We start from the raw sequence: 21,063 nt of genomic DNA on the forward strand, positions 1-21,063 counted from the left end.
TTCCAGTCCACCCCCCCCAAGTCTTTTTCCATTAAACCCAGAATAAAAGTTTCTGGTTTTATCTTTATATTCACTTTGAGAATCTCCTGTATTAAGATGTGAATCCTACTCCAATATTTCTTTGCTTTATCACATGCTCACCATAAATGATAAAAGGCCCCTTCTTTACCTTTACATTTCCATTCATTTGAAATACCTTTATACATTCTTGACAACTTATCTGGTGTTAAATACTAACAGTACATCATCTTATAAATTTTTTCTTTTAAATTTTAATTTTGTGTAAATTTTAGAGCTTTTGTCCACATATTCTCCCATTCTTCCTGTATTACACTGTATCCAAAGTTTCTGAATCATACACTGCATTGCATATTCATTCTCTAAAATATTCAAATTCAGATAAATATTTCACTCACTGGCCAGCAGATGGTATTCATTGTTTGTCCCCTCATTGCTGTCTGATACTTTCAGCTATGCATAAACTAACCCATGATGGGTTCATGTCTTATACTTTTACCTTAATCCCCCCCCAAATCACCTCTACTACATTCAGAAAGGGCATCACCATTCTTCAATGGTGTCTATGGAGATTCTCAGTCACCCAGCTCATGGTTGTCTCAAAAGTGCTTTTTCAAAAGGCAACTGGGCTTTGTTTTTCCTTGAAGACATTTCCCTTCTCATCCAAGAAGCTTCTTCAGTTCTGAAGAAGCTTCTTGGGCGAGAAGCAAAACATCTTCAAGGAAAAAGAAAGTCCAGTTGCCTTTTGAAAAAGCACCTCTGGGTTCCTCAGAGCACCCTTCTCTTTGCAAAATACCTTTCAACCTATCTGAGGATTAGGGATGTATCTAGCCAGAGAGGTTATTATTCTATTTCTAAAATGACAAAATTGTAGGCACTTTTCTAAATAGAGAAGCCAAATTTAAAGGCTATTAATTCAATCCCCTTATATGAATTCTTTCGATAGTGGCTGTATTTCATTCATCCACTACATGTATAGCTTTCGCACAAATCTCATTTTATTCTGTAACAATTAAAACAAGCACGTTTCTTCCATATACTAGAACTATACATACTATGCAATCTCTATACAAGATTGTATTGAGCTCTCTTTTCTCAAAATCCATTTAAGATCATGGATTAAAGTCAGATTGGATCTTTGTAGTGAATTAGATCAAGCAATATGCTTTAGGAGTGCTGATAAGACTCAAAATTGACTTGGATAATTTTTGTGCTGTGTATATTCCTTATTCTGAATATGAGTACATCTTCTATATCCCTGAGTGTCATCAGCTTCCAAACCTATCAATGTTAATACTAGAATCTATCTTATACCAAATTATTTGTTGGGTCATCCAAGCTGGACCTTGACTGAATTTTCTGTCTTTGAATAGGGTTACCATTTGATGAATTTAAGACTTTTCACATGTAACAAATATTGGGCATTTTTCCAAATTGTATAGTGGAATTCATAAGAAAAAAGAAAAGCAGCAGAGACATATAACATACCTCCTGCTTCTGTTTTATCTTGATAAAATAAAAACAAAACCACAAGTGTAAAAGGCCTCAAGATGTTTTTCATTTTTTTCATTTGAAAAGAAAAACAGTTAATTCTCCATCTGTTTGAATCAGTGTGGAAAACAACACACCCGAATTCTGGCTAAGTGTGCATATGGGAGTGTATTTTAATAACAAGCAACTCTTTACATCTCCTTAAACAAAATATTGTACTACTCATTTGCATGCAGGCATCATTCTTACAACAATGCCGTTCTTCATAACCACATTAAACAAATTTTATTATTTTACAGAACTCATTGTATAGATGAAAAATTCAGAGGAGACGGAAACGATTTTCCCATGATCACTATTGTCAAGATGGAGTTTGAATGTAAGTCTTCCATAGCAAACAAAAAACAAAAAACCTAACTTTTGATCCTCTAGGCTAATGAATATTTCAGAGGAGAAGAGAAGTAAACAAATATCCATCTGTAAACACACTTTTCAACTGTTCCAGCACTGATGAACCAGCCAATTCAAAGAATATAAGAACTAAAAACTCATTGCATTGATTATTGTTTAGAGCCTAACTTTGGCTGGAAGGTTCTGTCGTAAAAAGACTGACATTCAGTATTACCATCAACTTGGCAATAATTCCAGGTCCAAACCAGCCATTTGCCAAACTCAACCACACAGTAATATGTGTTTATTCTGGCCAGGTTTCATAGCATCCCTTGAGTTTGTTAGTTCACTTTGTCCTTCATCCTATTATTCCAAGTAAATTTATCTCAGATAGCATCATTATTCAAGAAACCTCAAGTCAGTGAGTCAGAGGAGGCAGGTGTCAATGTAGAAAAATCTAGTCTTACAAGTATAAAAATACTGTTGAAACCATTTCCTGGTTTCCCACATCCATACCTAGTCACACTCACACAAGTATATCCTGCTCCATTTACTCAGAAACCCATACTTGTTTTCTGTACAGAAAGAATTCCTGTCCCAGTTTCTGATTCTGCATACTTTGACTCTGGAGAATGGAAGCAGGCCACTGATCATCCTTTCATTTGCTTGTCTGTCTCAGAGATGGTTGAGGAATATTGACATTACAGACTTCAAAGAAATATTTTCTTGATGTTAATCATCCACTGAACAAGGTGGTACAAGCCAGAAGGTTCATTTTTTGCTGGTAACTTTTTTCTTACGAGCAGCAACCAGGTCATAGAAGGGATCTCTAGTGATGCTGGTTCTAAAATAAAGCAAAATAGAAACAATATTAAGATTTGGCTGTTAGCAAAGCACTGATTCCCTCCTTCACAAAACACAAGGGAAACTTTAAGCTTAAAGCTGGGAAAAGCAACAGGCCATGTGATAGCTACCTTCCATGCTTAGAGGTAATGTGTCAATAAAATTATACAGGCAGGTGGGCTTGACAAAGGCTTTCATATTCTTTCTAGGGAACCTTGGTGGTTAAAAAGTTGGATAGTGGGTTTAGAGAGCTTTTTTTCATACTTAGAATGATCATGGCAAGGAAAGTAGGAAATAAGGAAAATAGTATAGCTGAAAAGAATATAAAACATTGTTCCCTCCCAGTTTTTGGTAATGAAGTTGATATTTTTATCAGTATTTAAAATATTTGCCAGTACTCTCTTTTCTTTGATTTATAGGATGAAATGATTTCTCACAATGTTGCTTTCTATCACTTCTCATTCCTTGGCAACTTTCATCACCAAAACTATCCATTTTGTGTCATCATTTGAGGGGTAGGGGAGACCTCAAAAGTAAATGAAGTCAGGTGGTTAATGCATGCATGTTTCTTACTTGATGATTGCATAGGAAGTCAAAACACCAGAGGCAGAATAATACAATAATTTCAAATGCAATATCTCACAGAAGAACAGTTTCATAAAATGATAGGTGCCTCTGTTAAGGCCCTACTAAAATTATTATGATATTCCTTATTACTGAACATTTCTCTCCTTTTCTATGTCATAGTTCCATCATAGAATGACAGCCTTTTCTCCTTACTGTATGGCTTCAATCCATAGGTCACGGTCCTCCTTGGAGGCTGCAGAGATCTTATAGGATTGGTGCTTGCCTTCAACCACCCTTCCATCCCCATCAGTCTTGCAAGCTTTGATCTTCTGCCCCTTGCAGGTTGCATTGAAGAGCTCAAAGCAATTCTGAGAGGAAAAATGTGGAAAGTAGTGAGAATCAACAATATTACTCTCTCCAATATCTGATATGGATGTGCACATCTCTTTTGTGCTGCAGATCCTAAAGGACTTTCATTTACTTTGACCGGGATAGCTAGGGATGATAGGGCTGCTAATCCAATACAACTGGAAGAGGATGCTTTTTGCACACTTATTTCATTTACATGTGGATTTATGTATTCAACTGGTTTCATCTAGTCTGCCACGTATGGACTAATATGCAGAATGGAGTGCAGTTAGTTATTGCAATTATTATCTTACAAAATTAGAATTTTACATTTCTCCAAATGATGCAGCATAGTTCCTAGACCACCCCCATCCATAAAGTACCAACATTTATTTTACAATGTACATTATAAGAGGATATTGGGAGCTAATTAGATTCAATTCCAATAAAATGCTAAATCATGGAAGATATTACATGAAAGAGTCCTCTGCCCGAGTACTTTCCCTTCTCTGTTTTCCTCCCATGCTTTCTTTCCCTTCCATTAGTCATTTGATGTTTTTAATTGCATTTTACCATTCTTGTATTAGCCACCTGAGACCATACAAGGAAAAGCAGAAAATAAGCATCTTAAATAGATCAATTGATTACTGCTGGACCGGCAAACTATGGTACTTGCGTATTTTGCAGACCAGTAATAGACATTAGGTTTTGTTCCTGTTTTCTAACCTTGGTTTTTGATTTGGTGAAAATAAGAAAGTAACCAAACCAGAGAGTGAAGGGATAGAAGGATAAGGCATCAACATATAAATAAGCCCATATTCATTGGATACTTATCTGAATAGATCTGGAAATAATAAAAACAGCCCAGATCCAATGTTTAGTCCATTTTTAATTAGATTCTGAAGATTTGGGATACAGAAAAACTGGTTTTCTGGAAAAAGCCATAGTTAAGGTTTCACTTAAACCCCAGATCTTCAGAATGCTTGTGATCTGGGAATATATCTATGCTCTACCACCCAATCTTATGCTGATTTTTTTTTTTTTAAGCAACTCCCAGCATGTGCAGGCTTGGCATAGTGTCAGCTGTTTAATTAAAGGAAAATACTGGCCAGGAATCTGTTTTTGATCATACTTAGCTGGTTCTTGGCAAGAATCAGCCATTTAGTCTCATTAGGATTATCCACTCAAATGATATGCAAGAAGTTAAAAGATCTGATATCAGATTTGTAGAGCAGTTTAGCTGCTTTAACTTGGTCTACTCCTTTAATAATTTTCCAGCATGGCATATGGCATTATGTATAATTGATGACATTTCCTCTCCCTTCCATTATGACATGTACACTAGGAGACAAGGAAGGAAACTGGCTTCTGATCTGGTATTAGTTTTTTCTCCAGTGAAGTTTTCTGATGAGATCATCCTGACCTCTGTGAAGGCTGTATCTTGGGTCCTTGATGAGTCCAAACATTGAAATAAAGGGCTTCTTCTTATCTTTTGAAAGACAATTTTAATGTAGATTTCACAAAACATTATCTTAGAAGCTCCATATTAAAAATATGGAATAAATATAAACCCAGACTGTGCCTATAAATGCCTTTATGGGTCTTAGCACAAGAAGCATTTCATAAGAAAGAAACAGCAGGTAGAGAGAAATTGTTAACCTTTTGAGAGCTGTTCAAACAAGAGCATGGAGAATATAAAATGAATTCAAGAGAATAACTGGTTGCAAGAGGGCTTTAGTTTTAAAAGGGTTGTATTTATCATGCTTGGTAGACTTGTAAAAAAAAAGCCATAAAATTGGACTTCCAGATGAGGAAATGGTGGACTAAAGGCAGCTCCACAAAAAGAAGAAACACAGAAGCATAGAGTCATCTTAAGGCTGGAAGGGACCTTGGAGGTTTTCTAGTCTAAACCCCTGCTAAGGCAGGAGAGCCTCAGACAAATGGATGGCCAATCTTTTCTTGAAAACCTCCAGCAATGAAGCATCCGCAATTCCAGGAAGCAAGCTGTTCCATTGAATAATTGGTCTCACTGTCAGGAAATTTATCTTTAGTTCCAGGTTGGATCTCTCTCTTCTACCCATTGCTTCTTGCTCTGCCCTCAGGGTACTTTGGAGAATAAGACTAATCACTTCTTCTCTGTGACTGGCCCTAAAGTACTGAAAGTTCTTTATCATGTCATCCCTAATCCTTCTCTTCATTAGGCTAAATTGCTGAGCTTGTTGATCAGAAAGGTCGGCAGTTCGGCAGTTCAAATCCCTAGCGCCATGTAACGGACTGAGCTCCCGTTACTTGTCCCAGCTTCTGCCAACCTAGCAGTTCGAAAGCATATAAAAATGCAAGTAGAAAAATAGGGATCACTTTGGTGGGAAGGTGACAGCGTTCTGTGTGCCTTTGTCATTTAGTCACGCTGGCCACATGACCACGGAGATGTCTTCGGACACCGCTAACTCTTCAACTTTGTAACTGAGATGAGCACCGCCTCCTAGAGCTGGAAACAACTAGCACGTATGTGCGAGGGGAACCTGTGGCTATTCTGCCTTAGTATTTTTCCATAGAACAAATCTTGCTTAACACGTATACCTCTCAGGGCAAATTCCACTGAGCTGACAGGAAAGAAGCTGACAGGATTAACTTCAGAAGTCTGTGTCAGCTAAAAGATGTGTATTCAGTATTAAGACATGTTTGCCTGAAAGTATCAGTCACAAAGTTCGTTACTTGTATCACGTAGCCTGGTTTCAATGATTAACTTTGTAACTTCTTTGTCTTCCTGCTATCCCCCTGCACCCCCTTCTTTTATTCAGCACAATAAAAGAGGACAGCGTAAAGCAATCGGGGCCGCCGGGACAATTCCATCTGCCCCAGGCGCGATGTGCTGCCTCACCTGAAGAAATCATTTGTTTCGTGTCTTTTTTTCTTTGTGCTTCGCACTCACCCTTGCTAGGGTTACGCTAAACTTCGCCCTTGCGAGGGCTCCGCTAAACCTCACCCTTGCGAGGTCTCACTAAATTGCTTTCTGAAAGGGATTCAGCGACAAGCCGGAAGATCGAAACAACAGACCGATCGCTCGACGCGACAGGAACCTTTACCTTACCTACTTCCCTTAACTCCTCATTTGGCCAGTTTAGCCTCCAAACTGCATATCACTTTGTTGCTCTGTCTAGGGTCTTTGTTTCTATCATGGCAATCAGAACTGGATGCAATATTCCTAGTGTGGCCTCACAGTATAGAGCAGTGCTATCTTTTCTTGTGATCTTGAAGCTGTCCCTCTATTGATGCAACCTAGGACTGCATTGGCTTTTTTTGGCAGCTGCATATTAGAAGGATTAAGAGTCCAGTTAAATTTGTATGATTTTGGAATTAATTACAGTGAATTTTTCATGTGGAAAATAGATTTGTTTGAACTTAACAACATAAAGGTAAACACTTTTAAAAATTGGAATCCTTTAATAAAAAAGTATGTGTACAAAAAGGTAAAGAATTTGAGATCTTGAGATTCATATTGCTTTGTTTTCAATCCTGAAATATACATTTCTTTGGTGGGATTTGGAGCAAAGAAATTACAGAGGAAAAGGCCTTATGGGAGAAAGATACCTTTAAGAAATTCATGACCAGTTTCCAGTTTTGTTAACCTCCATTCTGAAATTATAAACCCTGGAATTTCCAGTCTGACCAACCATGCTGGAGTTTGCAGATGAGTTATTATAATCCAATCCCAAAGAGATGTCCTGAGAGGCAATCTTGCCCCCAGATTGAGGATGCTTGAATAGAGAAATAGCCTGAAGCCTGAATTGAAATGCTCTGCAGTGCAACATGTTATTTCTATCTATGATACATTGGAATCCTAAATCAACAATGTATAACACAGGAACAGAGGGAATTTAGGGACTGGATTCCATAAACTTCATGATCATGACTAACTTCTAAAGAAGAAAGGTGTTTGTCTCTCTCTCTGTGTGTGTGTGTGTGTGTGTGTGTGTGTGTGTGTGTGTGGGCAGAGGGGGATTTAAGCAAAAAAAGCAAGCAAGCGAATTCTTAACAATTCAGTCAGAATTAAATGGTTCACATAACACCCTAAATTGTAAACATGGAATAATAAAACATAATTGCTGAATTTCCATATCAAGCTATAGCCAAACAAATAAAACATGTATTTAACATGTTCTCACATACCTTTTGTATATTTGTTATATATTGATTATATTTTTATTTTCTGTGATAAAAACATAATAATAAATTAACAGCAGTTAAAACACAAAATTATAATAAAAATATAAAAGGTGCTATGGCTGCATCTAATCAAACTGTTCCTGCAATACACTAAAGCAAAAATTAACTTATTTTAGCACAATCTAGCACAATCTAGCACAATTAGCACAATTTTAGCACAATTTGTAAAACATACAAACCTAATGGCAATGACTTACTGGTTTCTTGAGATCATCTACTGGTCGAACTGATAGGTTTTCCAGTGGGATAATCCCTAGAGGCTCTTTGTCCTAATAAACAACAGAAATCATAAGTGAATTCTCCTAGTGTGCACATAATATCAGTGAAATTAAGGTAAATCTTAAGTCTCCATTTCAAGATGCCTGATAGAAGACTTAATCCTTTTTCTGGCATGGGATTCCAGTTCAGCAAAAAAAAAAGTTTCATCTTAGAAAAAGCCTTACAGCTGAAATGGGAAGCAAAATAATAATTTCTTAAGACTTTGGAATTAAGATTAAGACTAACCTTTACTGTCATTTTTTACTGTAAGCACACTAGCACACATTAAAAATGAAAATTTGTTGCTTGCTCTCAAAAGAAAGTGTATATCTATTCATACACATACATAACAGACATATACACATGCTATATCCATATACATTTACATATACATACATACATGCACACATACACAAACACACACATACACACACACATCCCTACACCAAGGAAAGACAAACCAAGTCATACAACTTCTGCTTTAGAAAGGAATCAGGGGAAGAATTCATTCCAGAAAGACAAAGTAATGAGAATATGATCGGCAGGTGATATATACTCCCCCATATAATTTTGGAGAGCTACAGAGCCATCTGCAAATGCAATAAGATTCTTGTGGCCTGTCAGCTGCCAGCCCCTCCAGCAGCTGAATCAGAGGAGATGGTGGCGTGGGAGTCAGGGTCAGCATCAAGGCAACCTGAGAGCTCTGAGGGGGAAGAGGGAATGGAGCTGGCACAGAGAGAGGGAGAGACAGAGGCGGAGCCTGGGCCATCCGTCAGCCCTCAGATGGAGAGTCAACAGCCCCCAGGTCTGGAAATGGCTGATGAGGAAGAGGAGGAACAGCTGGGCCCAGTGCCTGATGCGTGGATGCACAGAAGGCAGATGAGAGGAGAGTAGTGGAAATCCATGGGCCGATCCTTGAGAAGGAAGAGCCGCTGCTGCTAGCGAAGACCCATCTAGCTCTGGGGATAAAAGGCAGCGGGGTGGAGATGAATAGATGTGGCAGACAACTATTCATCTTCCAGCTGGACAGACTTGTTAGCCTGCAGTTGGAAATAAACTTTTTGCCGGGGTTGCTGGTGCTCCCAATAAAGGAATCTTTGAGTTAACTTCAAAGGGTTTGTCTTGTTTGGGGAGCTGGATCAGAACACAGATATTCATTCACTTCGCCATGAATTGAAACCATGATCTCAATGTCACGAAGGATTCTGCATCCTTTCATCAATTTTTTCTCATGTTGATTGCTTACCTCTACAACCAGAAGTAGTGAACCAAGCATTACCAAACCTGAGGTGTGGTAATGTGGAAGAACATAAAGCTGGAAGACTCCTGCTTGGATATATCAGCCGGTAGTTGGCTTTTCTCCATGCTCTTCCTGAATACAGTTATGGCTCAACAGAGCAGTCAACGTGGAACTTGGACAACTTTCTGATTCAGAAAGCTCTAATTTCTAGCCAAAAAATCTTATACACTGAAGATGATCCCTGACGATGCTCTTACCGAGGTGTATTCAAAATAGTAGAGGCAATTATCCGTCAGAATGAACCAGCGGCGTTTCCAGGTCTTCACTCTGCCTCCTGCAACAAAAAAAGAATGAGATGAGCTAATTAGATTTTTTTTTGAGAGAGAGAGAGATTCTCTCTCTCAAAGCTTCTTTTCATAAATCCATAAAATGTGAGGTACTATATATCTCAATATGAATTAATGAACAAACAATATTTGCTGTAGCTAGTACAGCCAGAGGTCAGAAACTTCATCAAAACATCAAAAGTTAAGTACCAGTTTGTTTGTCTGTTTGTTTGTTTTTCACATTTCTGAACCATCCATCTCCCTCAGAGAAGGACTCTGAGCAGTGCATAATAAAACATGGGAATACAAAACAGTATATACAATTTTAAAAAGTTAGAATTAAAAGGTTTTTAAAAAATTAAAACATTTTAAGGAGGCATTAATGACAGTTGCAGCATCCCAGGGTTGTGTGATTATCATCATAAGATTTACAGACAGCTTTTGACAGGCATAATCAATGGGGGAAGCTGGATTCATTTAACAACTGTAGTGATTTGTTTAACCATGGCAAAAAAGGTCATGAAATAGGTCAGTTCTTGGCAACCATTTTGTTTGGCCACAGAAATTCTGACTTATGGTAATAAGTCTAGGGCTTCCTGTACATTTCTTTCCCTTTAAAACAAGTCATGGAATGGCAAAGGTTTCACAGTATTGCTTGGCTTCTTGGTGAAGGAAGAAGGAATAGATGATGTTTAGGTAAAAATTGGGACTTTGCCCCAGGAAGCTTATTGGATTTGATTCAATTGGAGCCAAAATATTTTATTCTTTCTTTATGGCTTTTGATTTATACCTTTAAAGAGCACAGAGGAGAACTTCAAAGAGCAGCCTGGCAGAAGAATGCACTGTTAATCAGAAGTAAGCCTCACCGCCTTAATCCTAACAAGCAGGTTGATGAATTAGTGAAACAAAGTATATGGAAGAGAAAGGAAAGAAAAGAGCATTTCATTAAATCATCTGTCTTTGAATGGTGGGCTGCTGTACAAATTATTGGTTAAATTACTGGTTCTTGACAATTCCGGTTCCAATCTCCCGTTCATAAATTCTGTTTATTATGCAGGCTTGGAACGCCTGTCAACATAGCTACATAGCTTTCAATTTATCCTTTGAAAAAGTGTCCCCAGCATTCTTTGAAGCAACTGGCCCTTCAGGTGGCTTTCCTCCAGCCCATTAAATGACGCCAGTCAAGTTACCCAGGCCGAGTGAGGAGCAAAAAATCAGCCACTCTGTTAGGGCTTTGTGTCATCTGCAGGAGTCTCTAGAGAAATATATACCAGAGCCAAACACCAGGGGTCATTCTCGCCCCATAGCTGAAGGCTGGCTGGCTGGCTGGCTGCCTTCTGCTGCTGCTGCAGTCCTCTGCTACAACCCTTTTCCTTGAAAAAAAAAAGACTTAAATTTGAGTAGAAGTTGAGGAACAAGGTTTTTTCCCCCCTTATTAGCAAATTACAAGCAGGTTACCTAGCTTGAGGAGCCAGCCTTCCCGGCTTGGGTTGAAGAAAGTGTGGGTGAGATCATTTCCGTCGTCCTCTGGGATGGAGAAGGGTTCGTTTTTGATACTCTCAAATAAATTCTGCCAGGGAAAAGGAGAAGAGAAAGCAAGGAAAAATCCTGATGAGTTTTAATGTTCGATTTACCAGGTCAATGTATTTATTTCTTTGGAGCAGTTGATAGGCCTCCTGATTTGAGATCTCAGGTAGAATCTCTCCCTTCCTATGCCATCTGTTCCTTTTTATTGGTCTGGACCTTGAGTAGATCTCAAACCAGTCCTTTCAATAGACAGTCCTTTCTGTTATTAACTGGCAAATTTGCACTTTCTTAAGATTAACCCTATAGACCAGGGGTGTCAAACTCAAGGCCCACAGGCCAAATCCGATCTTCAGGGTGCTTAGATCTGGCCCACAGTGCTGCCCTTGAAACAGCGAAGGACCGGCCCGCGGTGCTTCTGCTAGCAAAAATGGACCTCGGAAGGGCCATGTGTGGCCCTCCCAGACTCCGTGTTTGGCCATGTTTTGACTCCGTGTTTGGCTCTGTTTCCACTGGCAGAGGGCTGCACAAGGCTGTTGTGGCCAAAAACAGAGCTCATGCGGGCTGCGCGCAGCCCCGCCAGGCTCCGTTTTCGCTGGCAGAGTGGTGCAGAAGGCCATCATGGCTGAAAACAGGGCCTCGAGTGCCATCAAGCTGGCCAGGCCCCATAGCCACACACCCGTACCCACCCCCCACAAGGTCAAACACAACCCTGATGTGGCCCTCAATGAAATCGAGTTCGACACCCCTGATATAGACCAAAGCAACCTGAGTCCCTAAACATATGTAATATAGTTGTGTGAGTACACATACAGTTTTGAATGAATCATCAGACATTTAGTATTACTACTGATACAATGGAATCTAAACAAACTTCTTCATTCATCAAAATGAGATAGATATAGGTTTTGCAGTTTTCTAAAAAAATGAAAGAAATTAGTTAAACCACTTCATTCTATCATTTCTCTCTCTCTCTCTCTCTCTCTCTCTCTCTGTGTGTGTGTGTGTGTGTGTGTGTGTGTGTGTGTGTGACTTCCTGCAATGAAACTTATTTTTTCCTGCCATTCCTCTCAATCTAATTGGAAACCACAATCCTAAAGCATATGCTGTGAATCACACATAAGCCCCACCAACTTAGTCCTAATAAGTAAGTTGAAACAAATGGATGGAAAGTGAAAGAAAAGAGCATTTCATCACTACTGAAAATTAACTCACTCTATGCTCCAGAGCCAATTTGGTATCAGGCTAGAAATCAGGAGATTGTCTAAGCACAAAGTCAGTTTGGTGATTTTGGGCCAGTCACTCTCTCATAGCCATAGGAAGCACACAATGGCAAACCACTTCTGAAATCTTGCCAAGAAAACTGCAAGAACTTGGCCAGTCAATCATCAGGGGAAAAAAATGACCCAAAGATAAGCACACACAAATATGCTCAGGAAGTGGATTTCCATTTTACAGCATTTTCTTAAATCTGGGAGTACCATAAGTTCTGTGTATATGCATGTAACTTATTGCTAGGTTTCCAGGGTTTTTAAAAGTGATTTCTCACCCAATGAAGTAATAACATTGGACTACTGGAATATGATGTCATATATTATGTAATGTCCCTGCAACTTCCTGAAATTGCTCACTCAGAAAGCTCCGCTTTTACTCACAAGGTAATTTCAGATTTCTATACAAAGTTGCAAAGGGTCGCGGTAGCTCAGTGGCTAAGATGCTGAGCTTGTCAATCAGAAAGGTTGGCAGTTTGGCAGTTCGAATCCCTAGCACCACATAATGGAGTGAGCTCCCATTACTTGTCCCAGCTTCTACCAACCTAGCAGTTCGAAAGCATGTAAAAATGCAAGTAGAAAAATAGGGACCACTTTGGTAACAGCATTCTGTGCACCTTCAGCATTTAGTCATGCTGGCCACAGGACCATGGAGACGTCTTCAGACAGTGCTAGCTCTTGGGCTTTGTAACGGAGATGAGCACCATCCCCTAGAGCTGGAAACGACTAGCATGTATGTGCGAGGGGAACCTTTACCTTTATGCAAAGTTACATAGAAGTGTTTCAAGATAATTTTTGAAAGCCAACACTGAATTTGTACAAATTTGCAAACTTTTACGGAAAATACAAGTAGCTCTATAGTATAAATAAAACATGCTATGAAACCCTATTTAAGAACCTAAGCACTGCAAGAAGAAAAATGAAAAAGACTGTATAATTCCAACAGTCGCCCACATTCAGTAGAAAAGTGAAAGGTCATATATAAATGAAGATATGACTGTGATAATCAAGAGTTCCTATTAATGTAAGGAGGCCTATATGCATACAAATGTTTAATAAAACATAACTGTGAAGAGCATTGCTAGTGGGCATGTTCATTTATGGCCACCCAGTATGATTCTATTTATCTTTCATATATTTGATCAACACACTACAATTTGAATATCTCTATCTAGTTTAGGGATCGTAGAATAAATACAAACAGTACCACAAACTACCGATCCTAGTTATTACATAGACACATCCATGTCATCTTCTTAGCAACAATTCAGAAGTGGTTTGACATTTATTTTTCTAAGGTTTTTTTTTTTTTTTTTTTTAAAAAAATCCTTATCTAGCCTACACCCTTGTACTTTCTTAATGTTCCATCCAAATCTAACCAAGTTTGAAAAAAGTAAGATCATCTAGATGGAATTCTTTACTTGAATATATGATGATTTCCTTTTGTGTCTCATCTCACATACTCCCTTCGTTGTTGTTAGGATTTAATGTAATTAAAATATGCCAAACTGGTCTACAAACTGTGAATGCAAAACAAATCTAGTTCTTTGGGGTACTTGGCAATTAGTGCATCTTCTTTAGACCTATGACAGTGTATGTCTAATAGGCTCACAGTAATTTGTTTTTCCTTAGCAAACAATGCTATTTATAGATACAATTAAGCAAACTCTCCTATCACTCTATCCTATGAGTATGCTGGAAATAAATGAATTTCTGAAGTGCACACAATCCTTAATACCACCAGAAATTAGAAAAGGTGTGTTCATATCAGTAAAACAGATGACATTTTAGTTTTGTTTTTTTTAACATTACCTTTAAAAGCACTTCTTGAAGATCTGCTCCATTATTGATCCCTCTGTTCATGGACATGAAACGCTCAAATGGCGGCTTATCTTTGACATTTGGATTGTGAAGACTGGTATTCAACATGATGACTGAGAATGAAAGGATGTAGCAGGCATCTGGCAAAGAAAAATGTAGAGTTAGTAGCTGACAATAGTGGGTTTCTGAAATATATATATATATATTCAAATATATATATATTCAATATTCAATTTGAATATATATATTCAAATATATATAAATTCAATTAGCAAGATGATACCTAATGAGGCCTTTTAGAGTCAGGGACTTACCTTGACACCTCATCTGGTAACAATTTTCTCCAAAACATTTGTCATCACAAAGGCAAGTCTGGGCTACATGTTTTTGTGACAGCCTCATTTTGTACACACATTGATATTTTATTTCTGGGTCAGTGCAATAAAAATATTGGGGCTACTATACCAGAAAGACAGTAAAAAAAGCTTAAGTAAAACAGCCCAGAGTCTTCTGGAGCTGCATCCATAATAAATTAAATAAGTAAAACAGTAACAGTATGTTCTAACCCTTTTCAAAGGTATTGTGCTATCTCAGATATTCTCTGCCCAGCTTGGCACCTATTTGTTTAGATCCTTAATGGCTTTTATAATTTTCAGGAAGTCCTTTTTATTTTAGGGGTGCAAAGCACACTTGTCCATGTTAATACTTATCAGGATTTGATCAGTGTTATCCTTATCTTCTTTGTTACTTTTATTTACTCCCCTAACAATAAGTTGAAAGTAAGGTAAAGTTAAAGGAATCTTTTTGAGTTTTGCTCCACTGGTCATAGAGTACCTTAGGAATGGTGCTCATTTCCATTTCTTTAAGTCATTGAGCCATCACTGTTCAAAGACATTTCTGTGGATTATGTGGCCAGCATGACATCATGCACACTGCAGCATTAAGCGTACAGCAAAACATGGAAAACTGTTACCGTCGCAAGGTGGGGGTGGCGAAGATGCCCCATGCGCCCCACACCAGCTTACCTCAGGACACCCACAGCCAGGCCATTCACACCCCAACAATTGCCTCACCTTGAGGCACCAACACATTACTCAGCCTCCTGCATTATTGCTGCACCAGTGCCGAAATAAGTGGGCTGGCACCATGAGGCAAGGCAGTTGCCACGGCAGGAATGGCCTGGCTGCGGGAACCCTGAGGTAAGCTGGTGTGGGGCCCATGGGGCAGCTCCACCACCCCCACCTTGCGACAGTGGCATTCCAAAGAATGAGACCTCCTCCGAAAGTAAGCCCTAGTGCTTATTTTGTAGCTCAAAAGAAAATAAGACCAGATCTTATTTTTTGGGAAATGCAGTAGGTTGCAGAAGCTGAGGCAAGTGATGAGAACTCAGCCTATCCCCCAGGGGTAGGACTTGAATCACTGGAGTATAGACCTTCTCCAGCATCTTTTAAGCCACTAAGCCACTCAATGAGTTGAAAGGCAGTGTAGAAAATATACATTAACTGAAGTTAGTAGATAATACAGAAATAGTATAGACCCATTGATTTGAAGCTCAGATTGAAATCAGACAGGCATCTCTATCCACGCTATTAGGACTAGTGTTTTAGGATCCTAAATAAATATCTCCATCCATCCATTCACCTGTTGACTGAAAAATGCCTGGGTTACACTGACAATACCAATTGGCAAAAGCTTCCATCATACGGTCAATCTTCTGGGCCTCTCCAGGCAAACGGAAGCTCCACAGAAACTGCCTGTAAAGAAAATTATCTTCAGAATCTTCTATCAGAAAATGGCAATGTTTTTCCTGGAAAATAGAAATGTGTACAACTTCATTCCTCCTAGGCCTTGGTAAAGGTTGGTTGTTGGAACTCTTTTTAGTTAGCTCCAGTTTTGTTTTTCTGGTGAGACATTTTCACTTTTATATGCATTTTTTTTTTTTTTTTGTTAAATATATAAGCTGCCCAGAGTCACTGAGGAGTTAGGTGGTCTTAAAATTGGGATTAATAATTAAATTAACAATTCTACTATTTTGGGTAATGTTTTTCATCTGATTTTATTAATTGTATAGATCTTTTGACTTAGTTGAGATGAAGAGGACAATCCTTTCTTTTTGCAAAAAAATGAAGCTAGAGTTATAATTGTGGCTTCACATTCATGACCTAGGATTTTCTTTCTACAAAGCAGCTATGTTCATCTTGGATGCATAACCAGTTCAGATGAGTCTAGATTCTAGAAGCTACATTTCCACAGTATACTAAAAGCTAGGTTAGTTTTTGTGGCTTAGTTACTTATTTTGTGAACTTGAGACATTTGGATAGTTTCTGGTTCAAGTTATGATACAAGCTCAGTAACCATCTTGTGTGAGCGCAGCCAAGTGCTAAACTATTGGATGGATTTCTCTTCCATTTCACAAATTCAGAATCATTTTTCACAGTGGCAGAGTCTTGAATCCTTACTGGTTTAGCATAACAAGGCTGGAAAGTATCTCTCTCTCCCTCTCCCTCCTTCCCTTCCTCCCTCCCCCCTCCCCTCTCTCTCTATTTATCTATCTATATGCATAGAAGTGGAACAGAAACCACTTAAGTGCATGAGAGAATTTATCCATTTGATTCACATTGGCAGCATCTCAACTGGTTCCCCTCTAGAGAAGGAAGATGAGCATCAAGATCAAAAGAGAGCCATAGAATAACAATGTTAGAAGGGGCCTTAAAGGTCTTCTAGTCCAACCCCCTGCTCAAGCAGGAGACCCTGAACTATTCAAAACAAGTGATTGTCCAGACTCTTCTTAAAAGCCTCCAGTGGTGGAGCACCCACCACTTTTGAAAGCAAACTGTTCCACTGATTAATTGTTCCCACTGTTGGAAAATTTCTCCTTAGTTCTAGGCTGCTTCTCTCCTTGATTAGTTTAGTACCTAGCACCTAGTCTCAATCTTTGAGTTAGTTTGCATGTTTTGGAACTTACCGTAGTGCTTGAACAAGATTGAGATTGCCAAACTGGTGACATTCTACAAAAGCCTGGAGAATCTGGAGATTCAGTGGATCCCTGGCAGGAGAACAAGAGCAAGATGAGATACATGGATTTTTTTCCCACCCCCAAGCATATTTTCCCCTGTGACCTGAAGGCCAGAAGTGAAACATAGTTGTGTTTATTCACTGACAATTCACTTACCTTTGTCCTAGGTAATCTCCTATGGCTGTTTTATTGAGTCCTTCTCCCTGGTAAAGAAATTTAGCAATTTCTTGTGCATTCAAGGAGAGTACCTTGTGCTCAACCAGATATTGAATACCCTGTTTGGGAAAATAGAGGATCCGATGAGTTCACTGTGGATGGACTATTGGTTCCAAGAAGCAAACAAGAACATGTAAAATAAGGGACTATAGCAATGAGTGATAGTTATTGTTTTATGTGGGCAACTTAGCTCAACTGGTTCTAGTTAAATACTACCAGTTCCAGTTCTGATTGCACAATACAAAAACGATGTTGAGGCTCTAGAAAGTGTGCAGAGAACAGCAACAAAGATGATAAGTGCCTATCAAAGAGAAGGATTAGGAGGGTCATGATAACTGTCTTACAGTACTGAGGGGCTGTCATACAAAAGAGTGGCTAGGGTTCTAGAAGTTGTGGATGCTCCATCACTGAAAGTTTTCAAGAAGAGATTGGACAACCACTTGTCTGGACCAATGGAAATTCTCCTAAATGAGCAGAAGGTTGGACTAGAGGACCTCTAAGGTCCCTTTCAAACCTGTTATTCTATGTTCTTTGTTTTATGACCTGAATTTATTTTAAGCCATGAATTATCCATTATCTCAAGTCTCAGGAATATACAGTTGCCAATAGAAAGAGATAATAGGTTGTATAACTGGCTAATAATTTCTTCTCTGTGTATTTTAAGATTTCCAACAGTTTTCTTTCTCAAAATTAACTTACAACAGTTGGGCCATATGTTCCTAGTAAGCAAAGTATAGATGGATTCTGGAGCTCTGCTTTAGGTCCTCTGATTTTGGGGAATCAGAACTGAGATTCTTCAAGATATTTCTCTGTGGTGACATCATAACCATAGGAATCTCTTTCATGCACATGTAACTTCCTTAATTAATTGCATCAATTAAGTGAAAATATTTTGTTCCACCAGTTCCTTATTTTATTTTTCAACATGTTCAACTGTCTTCAACTTGCAGCTGTGTTTACGATAGCACTCCTCAATGTGAAGGTAAGTGGGAAATGGTTCTCAGTGTCGATGTTTTAGTGTTTACACACACATTCTTATTTGAAGAAGAGGGATTTTAAATAGGGCTGGACATATTTTCTAGTTGAACTAGTTTTGCATAGGTAGGTTCTTTAATAACCTACAAATCAATCAGAAATAAAAATGCAACTAATAAAACACAATGGATATCAATCATCCTATCAAATTGTCCTCCATGTTTTTTCTTAAAGGCCTTGTTCGTATTCAGCACACCTTTACCCCAATGTAGTAATGTAGGTAGCTGCTTTTCTATTAAGATTCTAACTACCATTTAATGATTGAATGGTCACTTTTGACTGTAGTGTTGTTAGTAAAAGGAAGTAATTACACTGAAAGTATCAGAAAGAAATCATTCAGTGTGAAGTGCAATTCACAATATGTTACAGTTAGTGGAATGCACAGAGATAATTACATCTAAAAAAGAAAGATAAGGATAAAGACAAGTTCAGTTCCATCTTTGTGTAGGCAAGTACCTGGTTGTGATAAATAGAAAGGAATATGGTGAAACCAAAAACATGGGCATATATAAGAGCTCCAGGATGAAATTAGCTGCAGTTAACATAACTGCTAATTAGTAATTTTGATTTTCCTGTTCAAGTATAAGCAGGGGTGGGATTCTACCAGTTTGCACCTACTTGCTAGAACCGGTTGTTAACATTCTAAGCAGTTTGGATAACCGATTGTTAGAAGAAATTACTGGCCTAATCCTGTAAGGAAGGCAGGAAGAAAACATTCTGGTGTTGCTTACAGAAACTGCCTCTCCATTAACCCTTATTACATTCTTGGCAGGACTAGACTTCCTGTCTCTGGAACGTCTCTGGAGTTTTCCCCCCCTCCTTTGCTGGTACTTTGCTTGTGTGGAGTGACCATTCAAAGTTACAATGGCACTGAAAAAAGTGATTTATGACCATTTTTCACACTTACGACTGTTGCAGCATCCTCACAGTCATGAGAGGCTAGGCAAGGAGATGCGTCCCTCGATGTGAGTGATATTGAGTTGGCCACGCCCAGCCAATAACATGACCACAAAGCCATGTCCACCTGGTCACATGACCACCAAGCCATGCCCACCAATTAAGCCACAGCCACAGAACAGGTTGTTAAAAAAATTTGAATCCTACCCCTGAGTATAAGCTATCAATTTCAAAGAAGAGAAAGACGATTGGAGGAAATACCAATGTGCTCTTTATTCATTTGTTTGTTTTTAGGAAGCGGATGTTGGAAAGGGTAGATCTGGACCACAGAAGAGCAGAATATTATGTGTATTCCTAGCACTTTTCATCAGAAAGAGGACCTGGGGTGCTTTGGGGTCATTCATTAGAAAGAGGATCTGGATTTCTCAGAGCCGGATCTGTCTTTCATCACATGGCTTATTTCATTTCTTATAATTTCATAGTGATCTCATTACTTGGCCTTCAAAACTTTCATTCAAGTTTTCTCATTTGTTCCATTCTCTTTTTCATGTAGTATATTGTACATAGGCTGGTCTGGCCACTTTAGTAATCTTTAGTCAAAATTCACGCTGACTTTGAGCAAATATTTTGCATACCTGAGTTCAACAGGAGCCCAACTATTATCTGACAATGGGGATCGTTGTGACATGGGTTTAATGCACTAAATCCACACTCAAAAGGAACAAAAGCTTTAGTGCTTTTCTCAAAGACAGTTAAACCCATATTCAAAAGCAGGGCAAACAATAGATAACTGGGTGGGGATTATGCCATAAAATGGCAGAGAGAAAGAGAACCACTTTCTCTCTCCTTCTTAACCACCCATCCCAAGTACCATCACCTCTGTTTCCACCACTATTTGAGCTGGTTCCTAAGCTGCAGATTGGCTTTGAGACATGATAGGCACAAGAGTAATTCCTTCCTTCCTTCCTTCCTTCCTTCCTTCCTTCCTTCCTTCCTTCCTTCCTTCCTTCCTTCCTTCCTTCCTTCCTTCCTTCCTTCCTTCCTTCCTTCGATTATTTGAATCATGAAAGCTGAGATTGTCAAGGACCTAAATCTCAAATTAAATCTCAGTACAGACTTATACCTTAACAGGATCCATATTAAATTTCTTCCGTCCAATGTTCAAGTTCTTATCCCTCTGAATAAGTTTGCTGCAAATATAAAGATAGGATCAGAGCATGGGGGAAAACAAAGGAAAGTCACCTTCTGTCTTTTCTAGCTGTTTGCTAAGTCCCAGAAATATACACCAACCTCCCCCCATTGGATGTTTTAAAGTTCAGTTTATACAACTGATTTTCTTAATTTTAGGCACATTAAATCGCAGTTGCTTACTTGTTTTATGTCAGACAAAATATAGGTACAAATTAAACATTACTAATTTATGAAATAAAAGGAACAGTATGAAGCAGAGTAAATCTCCCCTTTTGCTCTGTGCCCATCTTATGGAGTTTTTCATGCAAAAGTTAATTAATTATAAACAATATTATAAGCAATAAAACCAGAGTCAGTTTGGTCTGCTGCTTAAGGCCTCAGGTT

The 21,063-nt window shown here is 38.7% G+C and overlaps 1 protein-coding gene across 1 annotated transcript in view; it reads right to left on the bottom strand.

Annotated features, from left to right (window-relative positions):
• Window positions 1-280: 280 nt before the first annotated feature.
• The window catches only part of CYTH4 (cytohesin 4), a 32,786-nt gene continuing 12,003 nt past the window's right edge, over window positions 281-21,063 (bottom strand). The window contains exons 4-13 of the mRNA XM_026693284.2: window positions 20,612-20,678; window positions 17,497-17,615; window positions 17,290-17,370; window positions 15,966-16,078; window positions 14,316-14,464; window positions 11,167-11,278; window positions 9,640-9,716; window positions 8,082-8,153; window positions 3,523-3,677; window positions 281-2,743 (exon numbers count right to left, since the gene is read on the bottom strand). Coding sequence (XP_026549069.1) covers window positions 2,671-2,743; window positions 3,523-3,677; window positions 8,082-8,153; window positions 9,640-9,716; window positions 11,167-11,278; window positions 14,316-14,464; window positions 15,966-16,078; window positions 17,290-17,370; window positions 17,497-17,615; window positions 20,612-20,678 — 1,018 coding nt within the window. The 3' untranslated portion in view covers window positions 281-2,670. The remainder of the gene's footprint in view (window positions 2,744-3,522; window positions 3,678-8,081; window positions 8,154-9,639; window positions 9,717-11,166; window positions 11,279-14,315; window positions 14,465-15,965; window positions 16,079-17,289; window positions 17,371-17,496; window positions 17,616-20,611; window positions 20,679-21,063) is intronic.

Source organism: Notechis scutatus, chromosome 6 (genome assembly GCF_049901735.1).
Source record: "Notechis scutatus isolate UNSWTSFEM ecotype Mainland chromosome 6, rNotScu1.2, whole genome shotgun sequence".
In the NCBI taxonomy this organism is placed as follows: domain Eukaryota; kingdom Metazoa; phylum Chordata; class Lepidosauria; order Squamata; family Elapidae; genus Notechis; species Notechis scutatus.